This window comes from Arvicanthis niloticus, chromosome 10 (assembly GCF_011762505.2).
Source record: "Arvicanthis niloticus isolate mArvNil1 chromosome 10, mArvNil1.pat.X, whole genome shotgun sequence".
Classification (NCBI taxonomy): domain Eukaryota; kingdom Metazoa; phylum Chordata; class Mammalia; order Rodentia; family Muridae; genus Arvicanthis; species Arvicanthis niloticus.
In genome coordinates, this window is record NC_047667.1 from 19,549,817 (window position 1) to 19,573,071 (window position 23,255).

Genomic DNA, 23,255 nt, shown 5'->3' on the forward strand with positions numbered 1-23,255 from the left:
AAAATTTTCTACACTTTCTCACAATTTTTAAAAAAGAGTCCATACAATCTTGTGAGTTTGTCTAGTTTTTAAATAATTTCAAGAGACTTATATGCATCAAGAACATTACCTCAGACAAACTCCTTTCTTCTTGCTTTGTTAACATTTCTAACATACCTTGAAGACAATGACAGCATATGCAGAACAAACAACACTATTAAATTTATTGTATCCATTCTTCCTGGACATTCTAACAAACTAGAAGTATTCTCAGTTGTGTTCTTCTCCAGCTTTGAGCAGGCCTGAAAGATCTTGCTTACCACAATAGACCAAACAATAGGACCCAGGTGGTGTTACTCACCTTGGCTGCACTTACAGCCTGCTACAGGAACTTAGTAAAATAGACTGCCTGCTGAGTTTGCCTTGAGACACCTCTGGCCTTGACTAAGGATGGGTTCCCCTCATCCACTCCAGCTGAAGCTAGAAGGGGTTTGGTGGTAGGGGTGGGGCTTTCCCCTTTTTATTGATAGCTGAACATTTAAGTTTGAGCCTTGATCAGAATACTTGTCTTGGCTACATCTTTTCTTTCCCTCATGTCCCTTCTTTCATTCCTAGCCTCCCTTTCAGGTAAGCCCAGTTGACCTGAAGACCCCCAAATTAGGGAGACCCTCACTCAAGTCTCGGGAAATCACAGCCACCAAAGAACTCTCGAAAGACAGTGTACCTGGATGCAATCGGCAGAGGCTTTATTAGGGAAGTTGGCCGGCGGTCAAACCACAAGCTCTCTCGAGAGCAAGGTTTGGCCCCAAGTGATGGGTTAAGGGGTCTTTTAAAGAGGAAAACCACAAACCAGGGAAGTGGGGAGGGGGTGAGGGGTTGCCAAGGATACATAACATAAGAATAGTGAAACATTCCAGAGAAACCCACCCTAAAAGGTTAATGGCCATGGAAATTACTCAGTACACTCATTCTTCTCAAAAATGTGGTTTTACCATGTCACTGCCCTACCCTGTCAACTATCTATTAACTATTTCTCACTAGCTCCAGCCGTAGAGTCACAGCCCTGTCATTGTGTTTTTACCACCTGAATGACTTTCATTCTTTACAGCCAGTTCCTGAAACTGGCCTGGCTTGTTTCAGAGAAAAGTTTCCATGTCCCTAAAAGAACTTAAAAAGCATTTATATATGTATATATTCTATAAAAATGATTTTTATAATTTTTCATTCTTCAGACCCATGGCCGCAAGCGACCACAGATTGGCCCTGCAATGAGGGACCTGAAAACAGGGGACCAGATGAAGAATGCTGTCTTGAGTGGAGCTATATAAACTTAAAATTAATAAAAAGCTCCTATTTCAAGTTTTAAACTCAAACATTTACTTCCCCCAGGGACACATCCCAGGAGAAGCACATTTCAAAGACTCAAACAAACATTCCAGGAAGAAAGACCCAAGATAGGAGTTTATGAGCCCTTAACACAGTAAAACCTGGGTAAACAGAAGCTTCTTAAGCTGACCTTCTTTGTTTTAAAAAGATAAGGTGCAAATTTGGGTTACTTAGCAACCAAGCCTGGGACCGGCTGTTGGAGTTTGGCCTTTATGGTTAATGTTTAAGAAGTAATTGTATAACTGCCTTCATAAGTTCTATAAAGAATAGTATATAAGCTGCCCTCAGCTATAATTCGGGGTTCTTCTTGCTGGCATACAAGGGAACCCCAGTGCACTGTTTTGTTGTTTTGTTTTGTTTTCCCAGGAGACTTGGCTGGAGAGAGTCACACGGGAAGAGGGAGAGACAGCGGGATTTGAACTCTGGAAGAAGGGCATGGCTACCCTTTGGAGGTGGCCGCCCAAGGCGTGCGCCACCACTGGCTTGTTAATGCACTGGGTTTTTTTTTTTTTTTTAAATCAATTTATTAATAAACCTCATGTTATTACAGAGAGTCCCACATCCTTGAGTGTCTCTGGGGGAGCGTGTCACCTGGTTTTGGATCATTAAGTCTTACATAGTTCCATAGAAAACAGAAAAAGGAGAGTATCCCATGCACTTGGTAAGTAATGAACAGCATTGATGCTAATGCTAGTTAATTTTTGGAGGTTGTGTTTGCAGGAAGTATGTTTTTTTTTTTGAGGATATGGTCTAGGTTGAGTAAGTGTTGGCCCTATGCCAACCTCACCTAGGAGATGACAGCAAATTTTGGGATAAGAGAATTCTAAATAGGCATTTTCCTTCAGCCTAAGAGCTGCCTCAGGTGAGAGGAGCAGGGTTAGAAGGAATTGGAAGACTAACAAAGCAGGGCACTGAGGAGTAAATATCAGTAGCTATTGCTACATCTCCTAAAGAAACAGATGAAGAGTTAGATCTTGAATATGAGAGAAAGGGCTTCAGAAAAGCAGTTGTCCTCTCTGGGCTGTGTCAGCAAAAAAGAAGGGAAAGGCTGTTTCAGAGCTCTCCTAGGAACAAGAGAAAATTCAGCAGAGTCCTGAGTTTCTCTCTGGCTTCCACAGGAGCTGCTTTCTTTGTTTGTTGTCTGTCCTTGGCGCACTGATGTCCATGTGTATCAATTGTCTGGTTTTTTTTTTTTTTTTTTTTTTTTTTTTTTTTTTTTTTAAGACTGATTGTAAGCTTTTATAGTTGATTAAGTCACACAGTGCAAAGAAAGGTCCATTGACCCTTTTGGTAAAGGGAGGGCCGGAAGCCACACAGGTTAAGTTCAATGGATAGTCCATATAACCATGTGGTGAGGAACACCCAAACTAAATTTGTGTTCTTAGGCTGGTCACTCTGAATCCCGATGCACTTCTGAAGCATCAGCTCGGCAAATTGGGCAAGTACGATTTACCTTAAGCTATTTATCAACACACTTGGCATGGAACTCGTGGTTACAGGGTAAGACTCTAAGAAGCTGCCTTGACTCAAAATCACACATGCATACTACACACAAAGTCTGCTCTGACTGGTGGTTGCTAGGGTTGAACCTGTAAGAAGGAAGGTGTTCAACATAGGCTTTAGTCAGTCCCCGAGGTTTCGCCTCTCCCAGTCTCTCTGCCAGGTTTAACAGGGCTTCATAATTTTCAACTTCTCCATCTTCCACATCCAATTCAAAGCTGAAAGTTGGGCCCACTGCAGGAGGTAATGGAAACATTGATAACACGTATGGTAGTAAGCTGGGATGGTAAGGAGGAGGGGGTATTGGCTGCTGGGATCGGTATTGACTCTGTCCTGTGAGTCACTGAGGCATAAATGGTGGATAAGGTACTCCAAAGGACACCTCCTGATGCAAAGGGTCATGTGTCAGGAACTGCAAAGGAGCTGACAGAGGTAGTGTTGGGGGATGGGCCGAAGGGGGATAGGTAAAACTGCCTACTTGAAGATGTTCTCCTAAGAGCTCCACTTCATTTTCTATCCTCTGCAGAGGCGATTGTGACTGCTGTGTTTGGAAAGGGACAAATTGGCCTGATGGTGGCAAGTGAGAAGGATGATGGGGAGAAAGATGAGGAGGATGTATAAGAAAGGGATCACTAGAAATGAGGGGTGGGAATGCAGCATATGGTACTGGTAAGTGCTGGACTGAACATGCCTGAAGCATTGGAGGAGGCACACTACAGACAGGGAGGTGTTGTCCACTGAAAACAACAGAGCATCATGGGACCTGTTGTGTACTGCAAGCAGGGATGTGCTGGCCTGTGCAGAGTACAATCCCATGGGGTGCCACTGTGGTTACCGTGTAGGAGACAGGAACTGTTCCTTGATGGAGCTGATCATGTATATCAACCATGACTGCATTCTGCTGGGGTGGGCGAGCAGCTGGATGTAACAGACAGGGAGATACATTCAGAGGGTAGAAGGCTGGAGGTTCCTCTATTGCTTGCTGCTGTGCATAAGGGAGATGGTGATAGTTTTCATCTTGACTAATGGGATTATGTCGAAACAGATGTTCCCTTCTTTCTCGCTGACACCTAACAGGAGGACTCCTTCTCTTGCATGCAGGTGTGTTACATCATTCCCCTGAGAAGTGATGTTGATTTGGTTGAACTGAAGGGGGCTGCCTATTTGATGTCATCTCCCATGGTCACACTGGTGGTGAGGGAGCTGGTGATGCTGATGTATAAACAAAGACCAAATGAGAGAGGCACTGTCTCTTAGGACTTGGACTATCTTCACTCTTGTCACTGTCATCATGACAAATGTGGTCATGATGGATGGACTGGCGCTGAAAAGAAGCACCAACACTACCTGCTCCGGGTGCTCTGCCACAAGCACCGACACCCAGTGCCCTGGTCAGAAGAGGCCCGTGGCCCGGAGGGCTAAGGTGGCTGATGGTGATGGCTGGGGCAGCTGCAGTGGTGGCGGTAGGGGTGTGTGGGCAGTGCAGGGCCTGAGCTCAGCAGACCCCGGCCTGGGAGACGATGGCTGAGGCTGAAAGGCTCGAACTGCAACTCGACTCTGGCGAGGCAGGTGTGCTACCTGGGCCTGGACCGGCAGTGAAGGAGGCTCCAATTGTCTGTTTTTGTTTTGTTGTTTGAGTGATTGTTGTTCTATGTTCAAAAGAAAAGATTGTTACAATTGCTTGGTCCACCCCTTGATCTAGTTTAGATTGGTTTTAAAGGCAATCTTAATGTGCACAGAGAAGTTACTCTACACCTGTAGCTAAGGGTGGAGCTGAGCTGGAAAAGCCTTTTCAGAAGCTGATTGTCAACATATGCTGCTTTAAAAAGGCCCAGCAGCTTTTTGGATTCTATAAGGAAGCTGAGAGTTGTTTGTCCCAGAAAAAAATCTCTATGACAGGTGCTTTTCTCTTGAAATTACAGCTAGGAAAAGCAAGAAATTTTGTTTAGTCTAAATATATAAGATATGTTGTCACTTCATTTTTGTTTCTGATTGGTTTTAAAAGTATAAATATATTCTACATATCTTGGTTATAGATTATTGGCCTATAAGTTATTGAGTATGATTAAAATTTAAAACTTTGGTAACAACACGTTGCTTTAAAACTGGTAACTCATGGTTGGAGTTATTCAGAAACCAGATGTATAAAAGATAAGATTTAAAAACAATGTCTCTTTAATGAGATATTAAAAGCTACACTATCATGCATTCATGTAAGAAATGGCAGAAAAACTTTGTAACATGAAAGTAATATACTTGGTGTTGATTTTAGAGAAAATAGATTGTTTACATTGTTAAAAATTGGTTTTGTTTCCCAAATTTATGGTTATACTCTTATGTTCCAAAAGAAACTTAAAAATATAGTTAAACTGCCACTTTTCCATTGGCTACAGGTGGCAGTTCAATCATGAGCTTGGTATTTTCTAACACACCCATGTTTGTAGAAAAGAGGATACAGTAGGTAGAGTTGAATTAAAAAGTTTTAAAAACAGCTGTGGCACAGTACAGGCCTATAGGAAAGATAATCTTTGGGCCAGGCCTCAGGAAATAGGCCCAGATTAAAAACATTTACATTTGAATTAAGACAATGCAGACTAGGCTCAGCAGAAGCTTGTCACAGACATTCCTTTTGTCTTGGTCTTCACACCAGCCCCTAGAAAGATGTTTTCCAAAATTTGTTTATTGCCTTGCTTGTTTCTTGCAGGGAAGGGGTCAATCTCAGACCCAAAGACATTCACAACAAACAGTTTATGGGCCAAGAGTTATAGCTAATGATCATGCTGGAGAAATTAAAATTATGCCTGCTTCCTTCCATGGCATTAAAATTGTACCTGCTGGCAAAAGAATTGCTGAACTTGTTTTAGTTCCTTTGCATCTGCTTCCTTCCAAATTTGTTAAGAATGATAGAGGACAAGATAGCTTTGGTTCCTCTGATGTGTATTGGGTTCAATCTATTACTAGCAAGAAGCCTAATCTTAAACTAATAATTGAAGGAAAAGGTTTTGAAGGATTAATAGATACTGGGGCTGATGTAACAATTATTAGAGGACAAGGCTGCCTTCAGCTTGGCCTTTATCTGATACCCTCACCCAGCTAAAAAGAGATTGGTTATTCAATTAATCCAAAACAAACTTCAAACTTAAGATTTATGAAACTAATGGGGCATTACAGCCTGACTTGCCTACTCCAGCTGTCATTCCAGTAAATGCATATAGATTTATTGCAGATCTAGAAGATTGTTTTTATACTATTCCTTTACATTCCTGGTAAAGGTGGGAGATTTGCATTCAGTGAATTTGCTTGTAATTTTTGAGAACCCATGAAAGGATATCATTAGAAAGGTTTGCCTTAAAAAATGGTTAATTGCCTTACATTATATAAAAAAAAAACTTTGTTATTGCTTTAATACAAAAAGAGTTTGAATCTTTCAGTATATATTATTCATTGTATGATATTTTATTAGCTGATATTTCTGAAGGAGTTTTTCTGCAAGCCTTTAATCTCATATAATGAGCTTTAAAATGTTTGGAGTGCTTGTTACTCCAAAAAAGATTCAAAGGCAATATCTTTTCAATATTTGAGACCTCAATTATATCCTAAGCAGATTGTGACACAGAAAATTCCAATAAAAATAGATAGTTTGGGCTAGAGGGATGGCTCAGCCATTAAAAGCTAGACTCACAACAAAAAATATTAGAGTTCAATTCCCAGCAGCTACATGGTGGCTCACAACCATCTGTGATGGGACCTAGTTCCCTCTTCTGTCTTATAGGTATACATACAAAATGGTTTATCAATTATTTTCAAAACTTGTTAGGAGATATTAATTGGCTAAAACCTCATCTTAAGCTTACCACCGGAGAACTTGAACCACTGTTTTATATTCTCAAGGAAGATACAAGGCCTAATTATTCTTGACAACTAACTAATGAAAGAGAAATAGCTTTGCTAAAAGTAAAGTAAGCTGTTAGTTATCAACAGATAAATTATATAGACTATGATAAATTGTTGGCCGTTTGCATTATTGCCACTCATGTGCTCACAGCAGCCCTTTGGCAAAAGAAACCATTGATGTAGATTCATCTTTCTTCATCTGCAAGCAAAGTTTGGACATCCTATTATAAAATTGTTACTGTGTTAATACAAAATTATAAGATAGAATTCTAAAATCATTTTGGACGAAATATTTATTCCTTATTCCAAATAAGAATTAATCTGGTTATTGAAAAATAACGATATTTGGCCTATTAAACGACAAACTCTTTAGGCAAGTTTGATAATCATTATCTAAAAGACAAGTTGTTACAATTTTCCTCAGCATGCTTTTATAATTCCTGTAAATTTACTACACATGAAGCCCATAGAAAAGATGTTTACTATATTTACTGTATTTACAGATGGCTCATCTATTGAAAAGGCAGTATATGTAATTAGATCACATGCTCATTTTTTTGAGTTTTCCCTGCTTCAGCACAAATAATTAAATTATGTGTTGTAGCCACTGTTTGAAATGCTGAAAATTTAAGCTTTCAATTTGTATACTCATAGCCACTATATGGCTCATGATTTATAATTGCTTAAAATTGTTCCTTTTTTAGATATTGCTAATTCTCAAATATTATAGTTATTTATAAAAAATATAGCTTAGTTTAAGAAACATGTACTGTTCCTTAAATTTATAAGACATTTAAGAGCTCATATTAGATTGCCTGGACCCCAGGGCAATGCCACAGCAGATTTGTATACTAAGCAGATTATAGGCCTTACAAAACAATTGGCCATACAATCTTATTCTTTACAGCATCAAAATAGTAATAGCTTGAGATGATAATTTGGCATTTCTAAAAAGTATACACGTTAAATTGCAAAAACTTGTTCTCAATATCCTCAATGTTTTTATAATGGTGTTAAGTCTTGAAGACTTATATGTAATCAATTACAGCAAATAGATGTTACTCGTTTTTTATTTTAGAAAATTAAAATATGTACATGTAGATTGATACTTTTTAGACTTTCTAGTTGCAACTGGAAAATCACCACTGGCATCTAGTCACTTCTAGCTCACTTGCAAGGGTTAAATGGAGAGACCCCCTAAGTAATACTTGGAATGGTCCCAACCCTGTTTTAATTTGGGGTCATGGCTCAGTCTGTATTTTCTCAGAAAAAGAAAATGGAGCCCACTGACTGCCTGAAAGACTGGTCCATCAAGTGGACACAGATCTTGATCCTAATAATTATGATTCTCTTGATGAAGATGGCTCCAAATCTTTATCAGCCAGCTGATTTAACATGGCATATATTCTCCACTCTTACTGGAGATAAAAGTGTTTTTTATCATTACTTAAAGCCACTCACTATATACCTGGTGGCCAGACTTTGGGTCTGATCCCTGACAGCAGTTGGAATACATACTGGGACATTTCTGCTTTCAACCTTATTTTCTACATTGCTTGGATAATCATGTTGCTTTTAACCTTTGAACCTTATATCTCATAGAGATTGGTTGCCTTCACACAGCATCACTCTCAGCAAGCTCAGCTATTCATCATGTCAGTTATCCATTGTTATGAAGAAATAAATTCAGTGCATTGAGTGCATGCCCACAGGTCCTTTGATCTAAATGTGGCTTTGATCTGTATGGGAAAGACTGTGCCAATGATGACCAGTTAGTCAAAGATGGGTAAGAGTGTTCTTGAGCTCCTACAGACCTAAGACAGAGGCATACATCAATATGCTATGTATGTTTTCCTAGAAGACAGGTAAAATAGGAGCAACATAGACGCCGGCTTAAGCCAGTCACGGTCGCCCAGCTACTCCCTACCCTAGATGGAATGAAATCTTGTGTCCCATCCAGCTGCTGGCACTGTCCATCTTTTTAAAAATAAAAAGGGGTAATTGGGCCCTTCCCCCAGCTTTGAGGAGGCATGAAAGATCTTATTTACTACAGTAGACCAAACAGTAGGACCCAGGGAGTATTACTCACCTTGGCTGCAAAAACAGCCTGCTACAGGAACTTAGTAAAATAGACTGCCTGCTGAGTTTGCCTTGAGACACCTCCAGCTTTGACTAAGGATGGGTTTCCCTCATGACTCCTGCTGAAGCAACAAGGGGTTTGTGAGCTGAACATTAAACTTTGAGCCTCGATCACAATACTTGTCTTGGCTACATCTTTTCTCGCCCTTCCTTCACTTCTTTCATTCCCAGCCTCCCTTTCAGGTGACCCCAGTTGATCTGTGGCCGCAGGCTTCTGCACTCAGTAGTTGTATATACTTTCTTCTGAACTCTTCGTTGGCTACATCAACTAGCCGATGAGTAATAGCATCGCATGCAAAACTGTCAAGGCTATTAAACATGTATGTCCTGAAAGTTAAAGAAAAAATTAAAATCAAAATGATCTTATTTGCTGATGATAAACATTAACTTTTGGGTGCAATGGGATAATTTGGAGCTCAAGCAAATGTACAGTAAGTCACAGAGCATGAAGGATTAACTCAGGTTACTCTAATTTACTTCAATAATTATGGACACAAAGTACAAAAGAGAGCTTTTTGTTTCTTACCAGCCAAGCACATTGGAGATACTTCAAGAATAAGAGTCACTGAAACACCCCTGAACAATGACATGTAAAGTTTCGAGAAACAAAGACACTTGAAAACATTCACAGATACATTTTCATTAAGCTGTTTTTAAACAAAGACAGAAAAATTATCTTTTATGATCCACAAATATACTTATGAAAACGTATCTTAATGTGGATGTTTCTAGGACACTGGAGAGTCTAAAAGTTGCCAAGTGAATCGAAAAACACACACAAAATAAGCCAATCTACTTATAAAAGAAACTGTCGCAACCAAACCTTTTTTACTAAGCCCCAAGGGTCATCACTCCCTCTCCCAATATTCATGGGCATTATGGCATCCCAATAATTATAATTAAAGTGAGATAGGTTGAGTACAAACAAGATGAAACAATAATTTAGGAATTAATGCAGGGTAGGAAGTGGGAGGCCAAGGTAGAAGAGGGCTTAAGTCCACATGGAAACCTACCTATTGCTGTGGCTTCCTAAAATAGATCCAAATATAAAAAATGAGTTTAAATGAATTTACTCTATACAAGACATAACAGGATATTAAACAAATAGCCCCAAGTCAGTTGAGGCCCATGGACTCCCCAAAACAATGCAGGTCATGGTCATTTCTCTTGGTTACCTGCCTGAACTTGAAGGTAAGATGCTGTTTCAGAAAACACCATATAGGTGAGTCATAAAGACACTGAGAAAACAAGCTAGAACTGACAACACTCATCCCCACTGCCTGACTTCCATAGCAACTGAAGGTGCTGTGGATGCTATTCATAAGGAAGTCACCAACAATCTTACCCAGTTATGGACCATGTCAACTGGAGTAAGGACTAAGCTGGCAAGATGCACCCATTGAGACAACACTGGCATGAATGTTGTGGAGACAACCAACTTCTTGTTGGATTTAAGGCCTTTCCTTTAGATAGAATTGGTTCTTGGTACTGTTAACTAGCCCAAGCAACCATGGCTGACTAAGTCATAGGCCCTAAGGAAAAACTGACTTCTACTGTTCTGCTAACTGAGCATAGTGTTAAGTTGCCTCCAATTGCCTGTTTTTAGACCCATAGATCAGGGAAGCTCGAAGTCCTTTTCAGAGATGCTTAGAAGATACATCTAGATGGTGATTAACACTGACTCACAACTGCCTAAAGTGCAGATGGCAAGAGCAAAAGAGATATCTTTATCACAACCCTTCCTCTATGGCCACATAACATCTTAGAAGATGAGGTAGTAGGACTGTAAGAGCCAGCAGTTAGTGGAGGACATTTGTGAAACTGTGTTTTCTAATGACAGCTGTTTCACACAGACTCAGAGTAACCATTCACAAGACCTCCCAAAATCAAGCAAGTGCTGGAGAAAAGCCTTGCTGAGCAAAGTCCTGGCAAAGACACTGAGAAATGTGATGGATGTGGTGGATTCTGTGAGAGGGGAGTCACTTTTCTTTGGATGCAGCCTTTAATAGGATGCTCATGCTCCAGTTGTCAGCCCTATGGCAACCAAACTGGCAACAGTAAGCAGGCCCAGTGGGTTTTTAAAGAGTCCATTAGATTGGAGGAAATCCTGGTGGTGTGGGCATAAGAGGAGCTTGAACTGAAGGGATTAAAACATATTCATGAGCTAAAGAGATGACTCAGTGATTTAAGAGCAATGCCTGCTCTTACAGATGACTGGGATTTAATTCTCAGCACCCCTCACACACAGCAGATTTAACTCAAGTTGCAAGAAATCTGCTGGCTCCTCTAGCCCATACAGGCACTTCATGGAGATGGTACACATATATAGATGCAAACAAAACATTTATGCATGCAAATAAGATAAATAAACTTTTAAACACATTCATTTATGAAATTCTCAGAGAGGAAAGTTTTTTTTAAGGAACTGTCAATATCTATCACAGTAATGAGAGAATCAGTATGTCAGCCACTCATTCAACAAATAGTTAAGTTCAACAAACCACTCTGGCAATAATTGAGACTTAAGATGCTGTTACCCACATCTGCAGAAACTATAAGCCGACTGTCTCAGCAGACATTTTGAGAGACAAAGAAATGTGGTATTACTAAATCATCCATACTTTTTATATATAATTAACCAGAATTTCAAAGCTATCGTGTCAAACTTAACATATGAAATCGGGCAGTGGGCTCATGGGCTCATGTATTATAAGAACTGGACAGTTAAGAAGAAAACATTAACTAGATGATCTCACTTAATTTTCAATTGAGTAACAAAACTATGAATTTACTTGTACCACCATCCCTAACACAACCTTACAATATAAACCCAATGTTGCTATGGAACTAGACAAATCCTCTGATAGACAAAAGACAGCTGGACGAAGCTATATAATCACCTCTCACTCATCAACTTTATCCCTTGTCATTTTTAATTAAGTAACTATAAAATCAGGAGAGTAAACACACACACTCATAAAGTTAGTGCTTACTCTCCACAGCGAAACCTCTGAAATAAGGTCAGTGAATTACTTGGTTACCAACTGATTCAATTTTCATCTTTGGGTATTTCCTTGTTGCGACACGCTACCTCGCTGATAAGGAGCACATCACACTCAAGATTCTTCTGACAGCGTCTTTTATTGTTACAGCTCTTTTAGTTAGAAGGATGCAAGATGGAGAACAAAGGAAGGACCCCAAGCCCCAGAATGTTCTGACTTATATACTATCAAAGAGACATGATCTGTCCTCATTGGCTTACAGACTGGGGTCTCATTTACATATCCACTGATAGTACTTTCAGCGGGAAAATTCGAGCCTACGCGTTCGCACAGCTGCAGACACCAAGGCCAAGAAGAACCAGGAACAGGAAGCCAGCGCCATCTCATAATGGCGAGTGTATAGCTACTTCAGCAAACGCAGCATGGTTCCTAACACCTTGTGGTTGTGTTGTTGCTGTTTTGTTCCATTGTGACTTGCCCTTGCTGTATAGCCTAGGCTGGCCCCAAGTCATGATCCTCTTGCCTCAGACACCCAAGTACTGAGATTAAAATTACTAGTGTTTGCCACCATGCCTGGACACATGAACTGTTACTTAAGTACTCAAGTAAAAGACATCATTGAGTGGGTTGCATGAATTTCTCTTGTTTCAGAAACTCAGCAGGTAGCTTTAGATCAAATATACTAGAGTATAATTTAGGAAAAACCCTCCCTAAAGGCTCCAGCACAGCCAGCTTAACAAAACCATAGTGGAAAGCTACTAGGAAAGTGCATAAAAGACTGGAGGAAAGCAAGGAGGGAGTGCCTTCCACCCCATCACACATCCAAGGTCCCAGGCACCAACTCTGGGAAGCTGCCCTTACTCTGTAAATGAATGATTTTTAACTAGATTAGTCAACATCAATAAAAACAGCAAGCTGGGGCAAATGCAGACAGCACAGGTTGCAGGTGGGAGAGATCTGTTTTGTTTTGTTTTTTTTTTTTTTTTTTTTTTTTTTTTTTTCGGAGTATTCTGGCTGAAGTATCTGCTTTATTTTTTCTGTAATTACGTTCCATTTTGCTAAACTCCAGATCACATTCTCAAGTGTTCTGTGAAAGTTATGTCTTACTGCATTTGCCAGAATAAAACCCAGGATGTTTGACTAGCATTAAACAAATTGTTGTAAAAACTATTTACCTTGCTAGGATTACCCCAACCAAGATTTAATGATGAGATGATATTTTAACAAAAGAGTGAATCCTTTAGTGATTTACATAATACTCATATACTTTATATACACTGCTTTAAAAGAATAAAAAATATTCCTTCTCTTGATATCAGCCAAGGAACGGGGGAGATTGGTTCCAGGAAGCCCTGATGACTCTAAAATCCACAGATGCCTAAGTTCTTTCTATGATACTGTATAGTAACTACAGATGAAGTGGACTCTGTAAGCCTTTAATAATGTGTGCACGGGGACTGGAGAGGACTCAGCAGTAAAGACTACTAGGTTTTCTCCCAGAGGACCTGGGTTTAATCCCAGCCAAGGCAGTTTACTATTTGTAACTCTAGTTCCAGGGATTCTGTTGCCCTCTTCTGGTCTGTGGGCACTGCATGCACTCAGTGACAGGTAAACTTGCGAAAATCACACATCCATGTAAAGCCAAACAAAAGGAAGGAAAACACATGCATTCTTAAATGCTGCAAGTCTAATGGGGGAAAAATCTATACAGGCTAAAAAGGAAAGTACTCTGAGTTAACCATTAAAACAGCTGATTTAATAATATTGTTAAAAGGTAGTTATTCATATAATTAACTGACTAAAACAGGCAAGAAATAAGTCACTTTTGAAGTAACTGAGATGTGCACAAACTATTTGATTTCTGAGTAGTCCAACCTGCATGATGAAATAGGATAAATTTAAACACCCTGCTTTTCCACAGGGCGTGAGAGTCAACCAGGACGTTTATATTTCGATCCATTTAAAGCACACCAGCTATTTTAAACACACCTGACTTACACTCTGTAAAAGTGGGACTCTTGCTCACATTTGGCCTCTATAACAGAGACCTAAACATGGACAAAGAGTTGGTTAACTGTAAAGCTCTCTGGGTAAGAACTGTATTGACTGTTGTTTCTGTGCTTTTTCTGTCCCTAGAATGACATATTGACACAGCGGGCACTCAGTGCTACCTGACTGACTGGCCAAATGACCTGAAGTTGTCCTAAGACTACCTTAGAACAGCAGCACTGTTGGGAGTGTGAAAGAGAGTATTGGATGCCTAATGGTGTCCACAAAACAAGCCGATTAAAAGGATTTACCATTCTTCCCTTAGGTGCACATAAACACTGCATTTTGATAGTTTTCCTGAGACACTTATAAGACAAGATTCTCCTCCAGAAATATGGACTATGTTTCACACAAAATAGCAATTTCTTTTAACTCGCCATGAGCCAAACTTACCATATATAAAATGGTCACCACCTAAAAAATAAAAAGGGAGAAAAGAATTATAAAACTCAACATTTTAAATTTTCATTAATTTACTAACAACTTAAACTTAATTATATATATGTCTGTGCATATGTATATTATATGTGTGAGCATGTGTATACATATTTAAACACAATCATACATTGTCTACTTGAGCAGCATCAACAGTAATAATATCTGCTGGGTAGAGTTACCACTGTCAATATAACCCATAACAGCAAGCAAATGTTACAAGCATTTAGTTATGACTTGAGAACAAGAGACAAATTTTAAAAGTTTACATAGAAAACAAATGACAATATAATAGATGATCAAAAACTATGAAACCAAGTATGGAGGCACAGGCCTGTAATCCTAGCCCTGGGGAAACTGGGGTGGTGGGAATCAAGAGTTCAAGACCAGCCTGGGCTACATAATGAGATTATCTCAAAAACAAGAAAAATATCCAAAACGAAAACTATCAGAAACTGAAGTGCCTTTCTGTAGATTCTAAGGAAACTATCAACATCTTTGTCATACTGTGCATGCCTAAGGAACAGCTGGAGACTCTTAGACCCTGTAGTCTTAAGTTACATTTCCTTCATCACAACATTAGACCTGCCCACAGGAAATCTGAACAAAACCCACTGACCTGAGTTAGTCTGTCCTTTGTCTTTAGATGTTCTTGTTGGATGCTGTACTGTGGTCTCCATAGCAGGTACATTCTGTGTTGCTGTAAGATGAGCAGAAGTGAATGTTTGTGTAACCCTATGGAAACCCTTGGTCATTGAGAAGTGTGAAATGGTGGGCCTACGTGTGCAGATTCTGTGTCAATGAAGGTTTTGCTGTGGCAAATCCCTGGGTTGTTTGTGCAGTTTGTACAGCAGAAGAATTAACTGTGGTGAGATGCTGGGTTACTGGTGGGGTTTGTGAAGTTACAGTAGTTGATATGAGGGACATCTCTGCTGTTGCTGGTTTTGTGTCTGAACTTTTTGCTGTGTTGGCTTTCTGAGGTACTGATGGGATTTCTGTAGCTGGGACATCTGCTGTGTTGGTTTTCTGAAGTGTTGGTGGAAGTTCTGTAGCTCAGACAGTTGCTGTGTTGGCTTTCTGAGGTGTTGGTGGGGCTGCTGTAGATGGGATATTGGCTTTGGTAGATTTATGAGGTTTTGGTGGAACTCCTGTACCTGGAACTAAAACTGTAGTGAGGTTCTGAGGGGTTGGTGGGATTCTTGTGCTTGGAACATTAACTATAGTGGATTCCTGAGGTGTTGGTGAGATTCCTGTACTTGGAACTATAACTATAGTAGGATTCTGAGGCGTTGAGAGGATTCTTGGAACATTAACTGTTGGTTTCTTAGTTGTGATCTTGGATTTCTCTATAAAGAAAACAAAGTTATGTTAAAATTTAGCTAAATCTTGCTAACCACATAAAGCATCCCTAGCCATTACTTGCTGACTGACTGTTCTTTCTCTCCCCATAAACAACTAGATAGGACTTTTAGAAATCCAGCCCTTATTACATCCCTCATCTGCTGCATCATTTTTTGTATCAGTGTATATTAACTGTACACAGCAATGAGTATCATAAAGCTATGTCCTGTAACTATAGCACGGGTTTTGACAATAATTACCAGCTTCTCCCTCTCTTTCTCATTATTCCTATCCATTGCTCCAAATAGTCTCATTTCTCATGAAAACCACTCAACAAGGTAAAATAAATCAATCTCTGAAAGATGAAGAATGCATGTTCTCTCATTACTGGATCTTAGATTTTATACAACTATATAAAATCATATATATATATATATATATATATGTGTGTGTGTGTGTGTGTGTATGTGTGTGTATGTATATATACATATATGTGTGTATATATACATATATACATATACACATATACACATATACACATATACACATATATACATATATACATATATACACACATACATATAAACATATGTACATATATACACACATACATATAAACATATGTACATATATACACACATATGTATACATATATATATATATACACACATATGTATACATATATATATACACACACACGCATACATACATGGAAGTGACTGGATGCCAGTGGCAATCCGCTACAGACTGACCTTTAGCATCAGTGTGCAGAAAATTTAAAACAAATAAGACAAAAGCAATGTGTACTTTTAGTGACCTAGGGGTGTATAATTCCCCCTTTTTCCTTTTAACGGCCAAACTGACCTCAAACTCAGAGATCCACCTAGCTCTGTCTCGCAAGCGCTAGGATTAAAGGCATGCACCATGACTGTTCAGTTTACATTGCTATTTTTTGACAGGAAATCTTTTCATTTTACCCTTGATTTTACTTGTCTTGAAAACCATACAAACAGTTCAGTGTGCATAAATACATACAAGAATAGAACATATATACACAAAGAAGAATATAACAGATTACCTATACACTCAGGTGGCGGATCACTCCACTCTCCATATTCAGACTTCACAGTACAAAAAATGCTAGTATTTCCAACCAGAATGAAGCCTTTATCACATGAATAGGAGACCGAGTCACTGAATTTATACAACTCACGTTTCCAATTAATTCTTCCATTCTTGATTTTTGGTGGGTCTTCACAAAGAATATCTTAGAAAGAATTAAAGTATTTTATTTTTAATGAAGAAAAACTGATATTGTATTTTAAATAAATTACACTAAAACATGTTAAAAATTTTTAAGAAAATTAAAATCAATCATTTTTCTGAGTTCAGCCTTTCTGAAAAATGGCTACTGATGGTGCTTATTATAGTGGTTGTTCACCTGTGGGGCATGGCACAAGGTCTCAATTTTCACCTCCAGAATAAGGTGTTTTAGGAGAAATGACTCACTGAAGTACTGGACATAATTGACTTAAAATATATTGTATAAATATATTACATACATATATTATATAAATATATTATATAAAAATATGAATAAAAATATAAAGTCCAAGCCATGTAATAATGCTTATGTTGTAAAAAGAGATCTCTTTCTGACAGTTCTGATAACAGCAAAATCAGTGGGTTGCATGTTCAATAGCACCATTAAGCTAATCAAGAAAACAATATAATTACACAAGCACACCAAAGTAAATAACCTCAAATGTACATACACAGACATAGAACACTAGCAAATTCATAATACATATAAAATAAGCAAGAATAACCCACTTGTATGTCCAAAACAATGTGAAGGCTGCCACAGAAACACAGGTATGGAGAGAGAGAAGACAGAAAATAACCAGTCTAGCAAATCCTCCTGAAAGACTAAGGGCTGTGATTCTTGATAGGGAAAATACAGTCAAACAAAAAAGCTGAAGGAACTCCTAGGCCAATCCAGGCACAGAACAAGTAGTATAGAGATATCAAAAACCAAGAGATAAGGGCTGGGTGATAGCTTGGTCAGAAAAGTACTTGCTGTATAAGCATTCCCCAAAACACATATGAAAAAGTTGGGCTTGGTTGTGTGCACCTGGAAAAGATGGGGAGGTAGACACAAGCAGATTCCTAGGCCTATGGATAGCCAGGTTACTCAAATCAAGCAACCATCGGTCTCTTTAGACACTGTTTCCAAAATCCAAAGTTACCAACTCCTGAGGTCATCCTCTGTACCATGCATGTATGTGTGCACATGTGAGTCCCACATCTGTAACTTCATATGTACCAACACAGAGGGAGAGAAAGATCTAGAGCATGAGAGCAGAGCACCAGAGAGCAAGAGAGTGAGAGAGCAAGATCATTAGATAACTAGGCCTAGTAGCTCATGACTGAAATCCCAGGATATAGGAGGCTCAAACATGATGATTGTTGTCACACATTCGAGAATCCCTTGTACAGAGAGGTAGTTCTGATGCTTTCTTTGACCAGGAATCTGTGGTACTGATGTTAAAGGTCCAGCCCCAGTTAAATATTGTCCTTATAAGAGTTGCCTTGGTCATGCTGTCTGCTCACAGCAGTAAAACCCCAACTAGGACAGCATGTAATTAAAGACCATCCTTGAATGTGCTCCTCATTCCTCCTGGGTCTTTCTCCTCTGTAATCACAGTCACAATAGAGACCAGTGCACCCTCACTCATCCACACAACAGGGCTACACACTGGATAACAATTCACTGTCCATCAACTGTGAAGAGCTACACTTCTGAGGATTCAGTTTTCTTTAAGGGGCTGGCCACTGAGACTTTGACCATGCTCCAGTGGGTATACATATATGGGCAACATATCCAGGACTTGGTGGGTATTTTGTTTTGGGGTTTGGGGGTGGGGTGTTTTTGTAATTGTTGGAGGAGGAATTCAATGGTGGTAGGGTGGATCTGGGAAGAATGGGAAGTGAGTGTGATCAGGGAGCATTGCATGAAATTTCCAAATAATTTATAATAAAGTTATACTGGGAGGAAAATAGAATTCACTTTCCACTTTTTGTGTTGGTGATTTCAAAACAAAACAACAAGTAATTTAAAATGGAAATCAAATATATGACTCTCAAAGTGGGGATATACAGGAATAGGTGAGAACCTGGACTGCTCAGGTTCAAGAGACTTTCCTGAAGAATGTGGACCTCAGTAGCTGCTGATGGAGAGAGGACTGAGAGCCAAGAGAACAATGGTGTGTTCATGATGCAGAGCATAAAGAAAACAGGACTGTGACTTAGAGTGCAGCACAAACAGAAAGTGGGCTTTGTGCAAACACTCTGAACTTGGACAAATTCATAAAGGATGGGGGGCTGCAGGGGTGCCACACTTCTGTGAACTAAAGGGCAGCATCTGCTGGCTTCACACTGAAACTGCCTACCCAGTATTTAGACCAGGTTGCCTGGGCCAAGTAACTGTGTATTCCAGCCCCTCCTTTTGTTTAGTCTTTCAGTGTCTTTACAAGAACTTTTATTATGAGTGGGAACAGAATCTAGGTAGTGAGTAGAAATGATAAAACCTTTCAAGTAGTCCTATGGAAAAGACAGAAACAGAAGGCGGAGCAGGAAGGACCCATGAGGGGCCTGACAGAAGTGGGCTCCTTGTCAGCAGGGTTCCTATTAGTTGTTTTTTACCAACTGATTCCACACATTGGCTACCAGAGTGTCAGTCCACAAAGTACACACTTTTCAACTTTTCTCCTCATAGTAACACACACAAATACACACATACACAAACACACACACTGGACTTACCATTAATTTTGACATTTAGGTTTTAAAAGCCTTTTGAGGAAGTTGCAAGTTAAGTATTAAAAGAATGAAAGACTGAAGGAATAAAGTCCACATTTTAAAATGTCTGGGACTTAGTAGAACATAGTGGCCATAGCATACATGAGGACCAGAAATCTATGGCCAGGACACAAAAAACAAACAAACAAACAAACTGCATTAATTTTCCATTTGAAAGGAAATCACAACTCTAGTGGACCTACATTTGGCTAGATATATCTATTTATGAGATTGTTTTTCATTGTATTTTTCTCTTTAGAAACTGAGATTCTCAACCATAAGAATGGTTTCTTTATGATGCAACCTTATGTCTCTAATGAGATAAACATAGCATACCTTCAAGACTTCTAGGTTATTATCTCAACTGATATCCACACTCTTAAAAAGAGACAGGTAGGCAACACTGACTCTTAGAGAAAGAACCAATTTGCAGTAAGAGACCTGTATTAAATGCCTTGCCATGACAGTTAGGTTTAGCACATGGAACCGATTACTCAGAACCTGAGGAATATTTCCTTACATAAAATTGGGAAATCTGCTTCTCTGACTATTAGATGAAGTGGCTAGACAGCAAATGACCAAGCATAACACAAGTGGTTCTTAATTCTTAATTAAATTATGCTTTAGTTAAGGATAGTACTGCTTAGAGCCAGTTTTAAGAGTCCTCCCACAAGCTGATAAAATCAGAAGTTTGTCTTTAGTAGAGACACAGTGAAAAGCAGGGCACCCCAGATATGGTTGTGGATAGTTCTAAAATGAGAAGTAATTGATTTTGTTGTCCTGTGGATGCAGAACTTGAATACTTCTAACGCGCCCCCCCCTAGAGCTTTGCGTCCGCGGAGAAATCACGAGACGCAGAGATCAGGTAGTTACTGTAAACGAGGCTTTTTAATCTTTATCACCCACGTGGAGAAACGTGGAGAGACGCGGAAGGGTCGAGCTGAGGAAGGGGTCCCGCTTAAGTACAATCTAGAGTGATGTATTCACTTTTGATTGGCTGTTCGCTCACCACCCAATATGCCTCGGGATTGGCAGTGGCTAAGGCACGCCTATCTGCCTAGCAACTGCGCAGCTAACAGCAGCTTCCTACAAATACTTTAAAAAAAAAAAACATACCTATGCATTCTGGAAATGCATCCTCCCAGTCAACAGTAGGATTGTCTGGATTTCTTCCTCTCGAAAGAACACAGAAAGTGGAGCTTACACCAACTAGCCTGTACCTAGTTGAGAGGGGAAGAAAGGCTATTATATTCACAAACAGAAGAGTTATCTTTTCAGTTCTCCAGAACTTCATTTTAAAAGATTTGCTCCACCAGATGATGGAGACAAAATGACAGTTTTGATCAGCATATGGATGGAAATTAAAAAAAAAATTAGTTCACAGAGATGATAACAAATGGCAAGACTTCCAGACATGAAAAATGCTTCTTTCGCTTGCAGCATTGAAAATACATACAAGACAAAAACCTCCTCAAATCATGTGTAAGGAAATCTTCCCCTCTAGGTTCTAAAAGAAAGGCATCTTGTTTCCCTTGATTTTTTAGGAAAATGTTTCAAGAACTTTCCGTACATCTACAAGGTATTTTGATCAAACCTAACCTCTTTACCCTCTTTTCCAACCCCTCCCCTGCTGGCTCTCTACCTACACCTTCCCAAACCCTGGGTTCTTGTCAATCCACTAGATCCACATAGCACTGCCCATTTCTCTGTCACAAGGGGCAAGGGGTGGTGACTGAACACAGAAAGAAAATGAACAAACTGTGTGAGTCACTGATGACACTGAAAGAACTTCCTTGTTCTACAGGAAGAACTAAAGAAGCCCTAAGAACCTTCTCTTAGGAGGCCATTTCCACACTAGACTTTTGTCTTAGCCCATGATGTGACAGTTTATTTGCCTATAGTAAAACTGAGGTACAAATGAATATTTAAATCAGTTGAAAATGAGTTTAATTTCTAACACTTTAAGGATTGTTATTTTTGTATCATCAACATATTTCAGTAGTTTTTTCACTAATCACATTTAGAACTGCACATATGTGTATTAGACTCTAATAATCTAGAGAAATTAGAAATATAAAAATCTTTCTCTGGTCTACATTACCAAGTTTACTAATAACACTAAGTTTGCTTGTAACACATAACCACAATGGGCTCATGACAAAAGTTCTTTGGGGAGAGGTGTTTATGGTTTTTAGGTTTTATTTTTCAGTAGAATATAGAAAATAGCTTTCATTTTGACATTTACATACATGTGTACCAATGTGCATTGCTCAGACTCACCCCAACTCTCACCTTGAGGGATTGTTTGAGAAGCTACCAACCTGTGACAGCAAGCCAGAAATCTATCAGTGTGCACTGAACTCCTGATTTCTTTTGTCGTTATTTGAATATAGTAGAGTCTTGGAGTGGTGAAACTTACCCTTCGTCACATGAGAAGTTTATTTCTGAACCAAATGTAATGTCAGTTGATACTGTGATGCGACCATTTTGCAGTTCTCCAGGATTACGACATTTTTTTCCTAAAAGAAAAAAAGGGATACAGGCAAAATAAAATAAAAAAAACTTTTTAACTGTACTGATTGTTAACATGGTCTATGACAGTAATTATATAAATCATATATAAATATACAGCTATACATACATTGTACTGAAAGTGAATGGAGAAGAATGAGGTCTTAAGGGGAGAGGAAAAGAGAAAATGTAATGGTATAAGTATAACATGGCAGCAGAAGGAAAGAGGACCTGGGACCAGGTCCAGCAGGAAAGTGGAGGTAAGACAGTGGAGAAGAGAATGAAAGAGACCCAAGTGACATGGATATATGAAATTATGATGATGAAACACATCACTTTTATTTTAACTTAGATAAAATTTAAATGGGAGAGGGAGATAGAGAGAAAGCTGGGCTGGTAAAGCACTTTCCATGTAAGGCAAGGACCTGACTTTGATCCCCAGGACACACAGAAAAAAGTTAAGCATGGTAACAAGCAATTCTCATCCCAGAACTGGGTGGGCAGAGCCCTGGGGCTCACTGACCAGCCAATGGAACCTCCTTGGGAAGCCCTAGGTCAATGATAGATACTGTCCAAATTTAAGGTAAACAGGGCCTGAACAATGATACCCAAGGTTGTCCCTTGGCCTTCATATTCACTCTCTACAAGTGCATGAACACACAGAAGAACAAACACACATGTCATAGTAAGGACCTGGGGAAATGTCTTAGTTAATAAAATGCTTGCTTATTGAAGGTGTGAAAACCAGAGTTTGGGTCTCCAGACTCCAGCTAAACAGGTGGATACAGTGGTATACATCTATTCTTTCCCAGTGATAGCAATATGGGAGACAGATCCTTGGAAGCCAGAAGGAGGCAGGAAGAGGACAGTAGTTTGCTCTATGAGATGAAGCTCCAAAGGCACCTATGGTCTGGCACCTAGGGTTATCCTATAATACTCCCAACACAATGTACATCTACTCATGTATGCACAGTCGTGCATACATGCATGAAAATCACACAGACACAGGTAACAAATAGAAATTCATTACAAAATAATGTGTACTCTGATTTATATGATTTTTACTTGTTAATTGTATCTTAGAATAGCAGGAAAAACTAATTATCATTCATATATACACAAATTCATCCTCTGTGTCACTGATCTTTCTAACCTTTA

General features: G+C 39.2%; 1 protein-coding gene and 1 pseudogene across 2 annotated transcripts in view; both read right to left on the reverse strand.

Moving 5' to 3' along the window:
- Positions 1–714: 714 nt before the first annotated feature.
- LOC117716444 (E3 ubiquitin-protein ligase RNF38 pseudogene) lies at positions 715–4,536 on the reverse strand (annotated as a pseudogene).
- A 4,443-nt stretch (positions 4,537–8,979) lies between these two features.
- Positions 8,980–23,255, reverse strand: part of LOC117716415 (complement decay-accelerating factor, GPI-anchored-like) — a 61,318-nt gene continuing 47,042 nt past the window's right edge. The window contains exons 4-10 of one of the 2 annotated variants that reach the window (XM_076941099.1): positions 22,006–22,105; positions 20,703–20,806; positions 16,804–16,992; positions 15,539–15,730; positions 15,004–15,084; positions 14,343–14,363; positions 8,980–9,225 (exon numbers count right to left, since the gene is read on the reverse strand). In XM_076941099.1, the coding sequence (XP_076797214.1) occupies positions 9,167–9,225; positions 14,343–14,363; positions 15,004–15,084; positions 15,539–15,730; positions 16,804–16,992; positions 20,703–20,806; positions 22,006–22,105 (746 nt within the window). In that variant the 3' untranslated portion in view covers positions 8,980–9,166. The remainder of the gene's footprint in view (positions 9,226–14,342; positions 14,364–15,003; positions 15,085–15,538; positions 15,731–16,803; positions 16,993–20,702; positions 20,807–22,005; positions 22,106–23,255) is intronic. The other variant, XM_076941100.1, reaches the window with a different exon arrangement.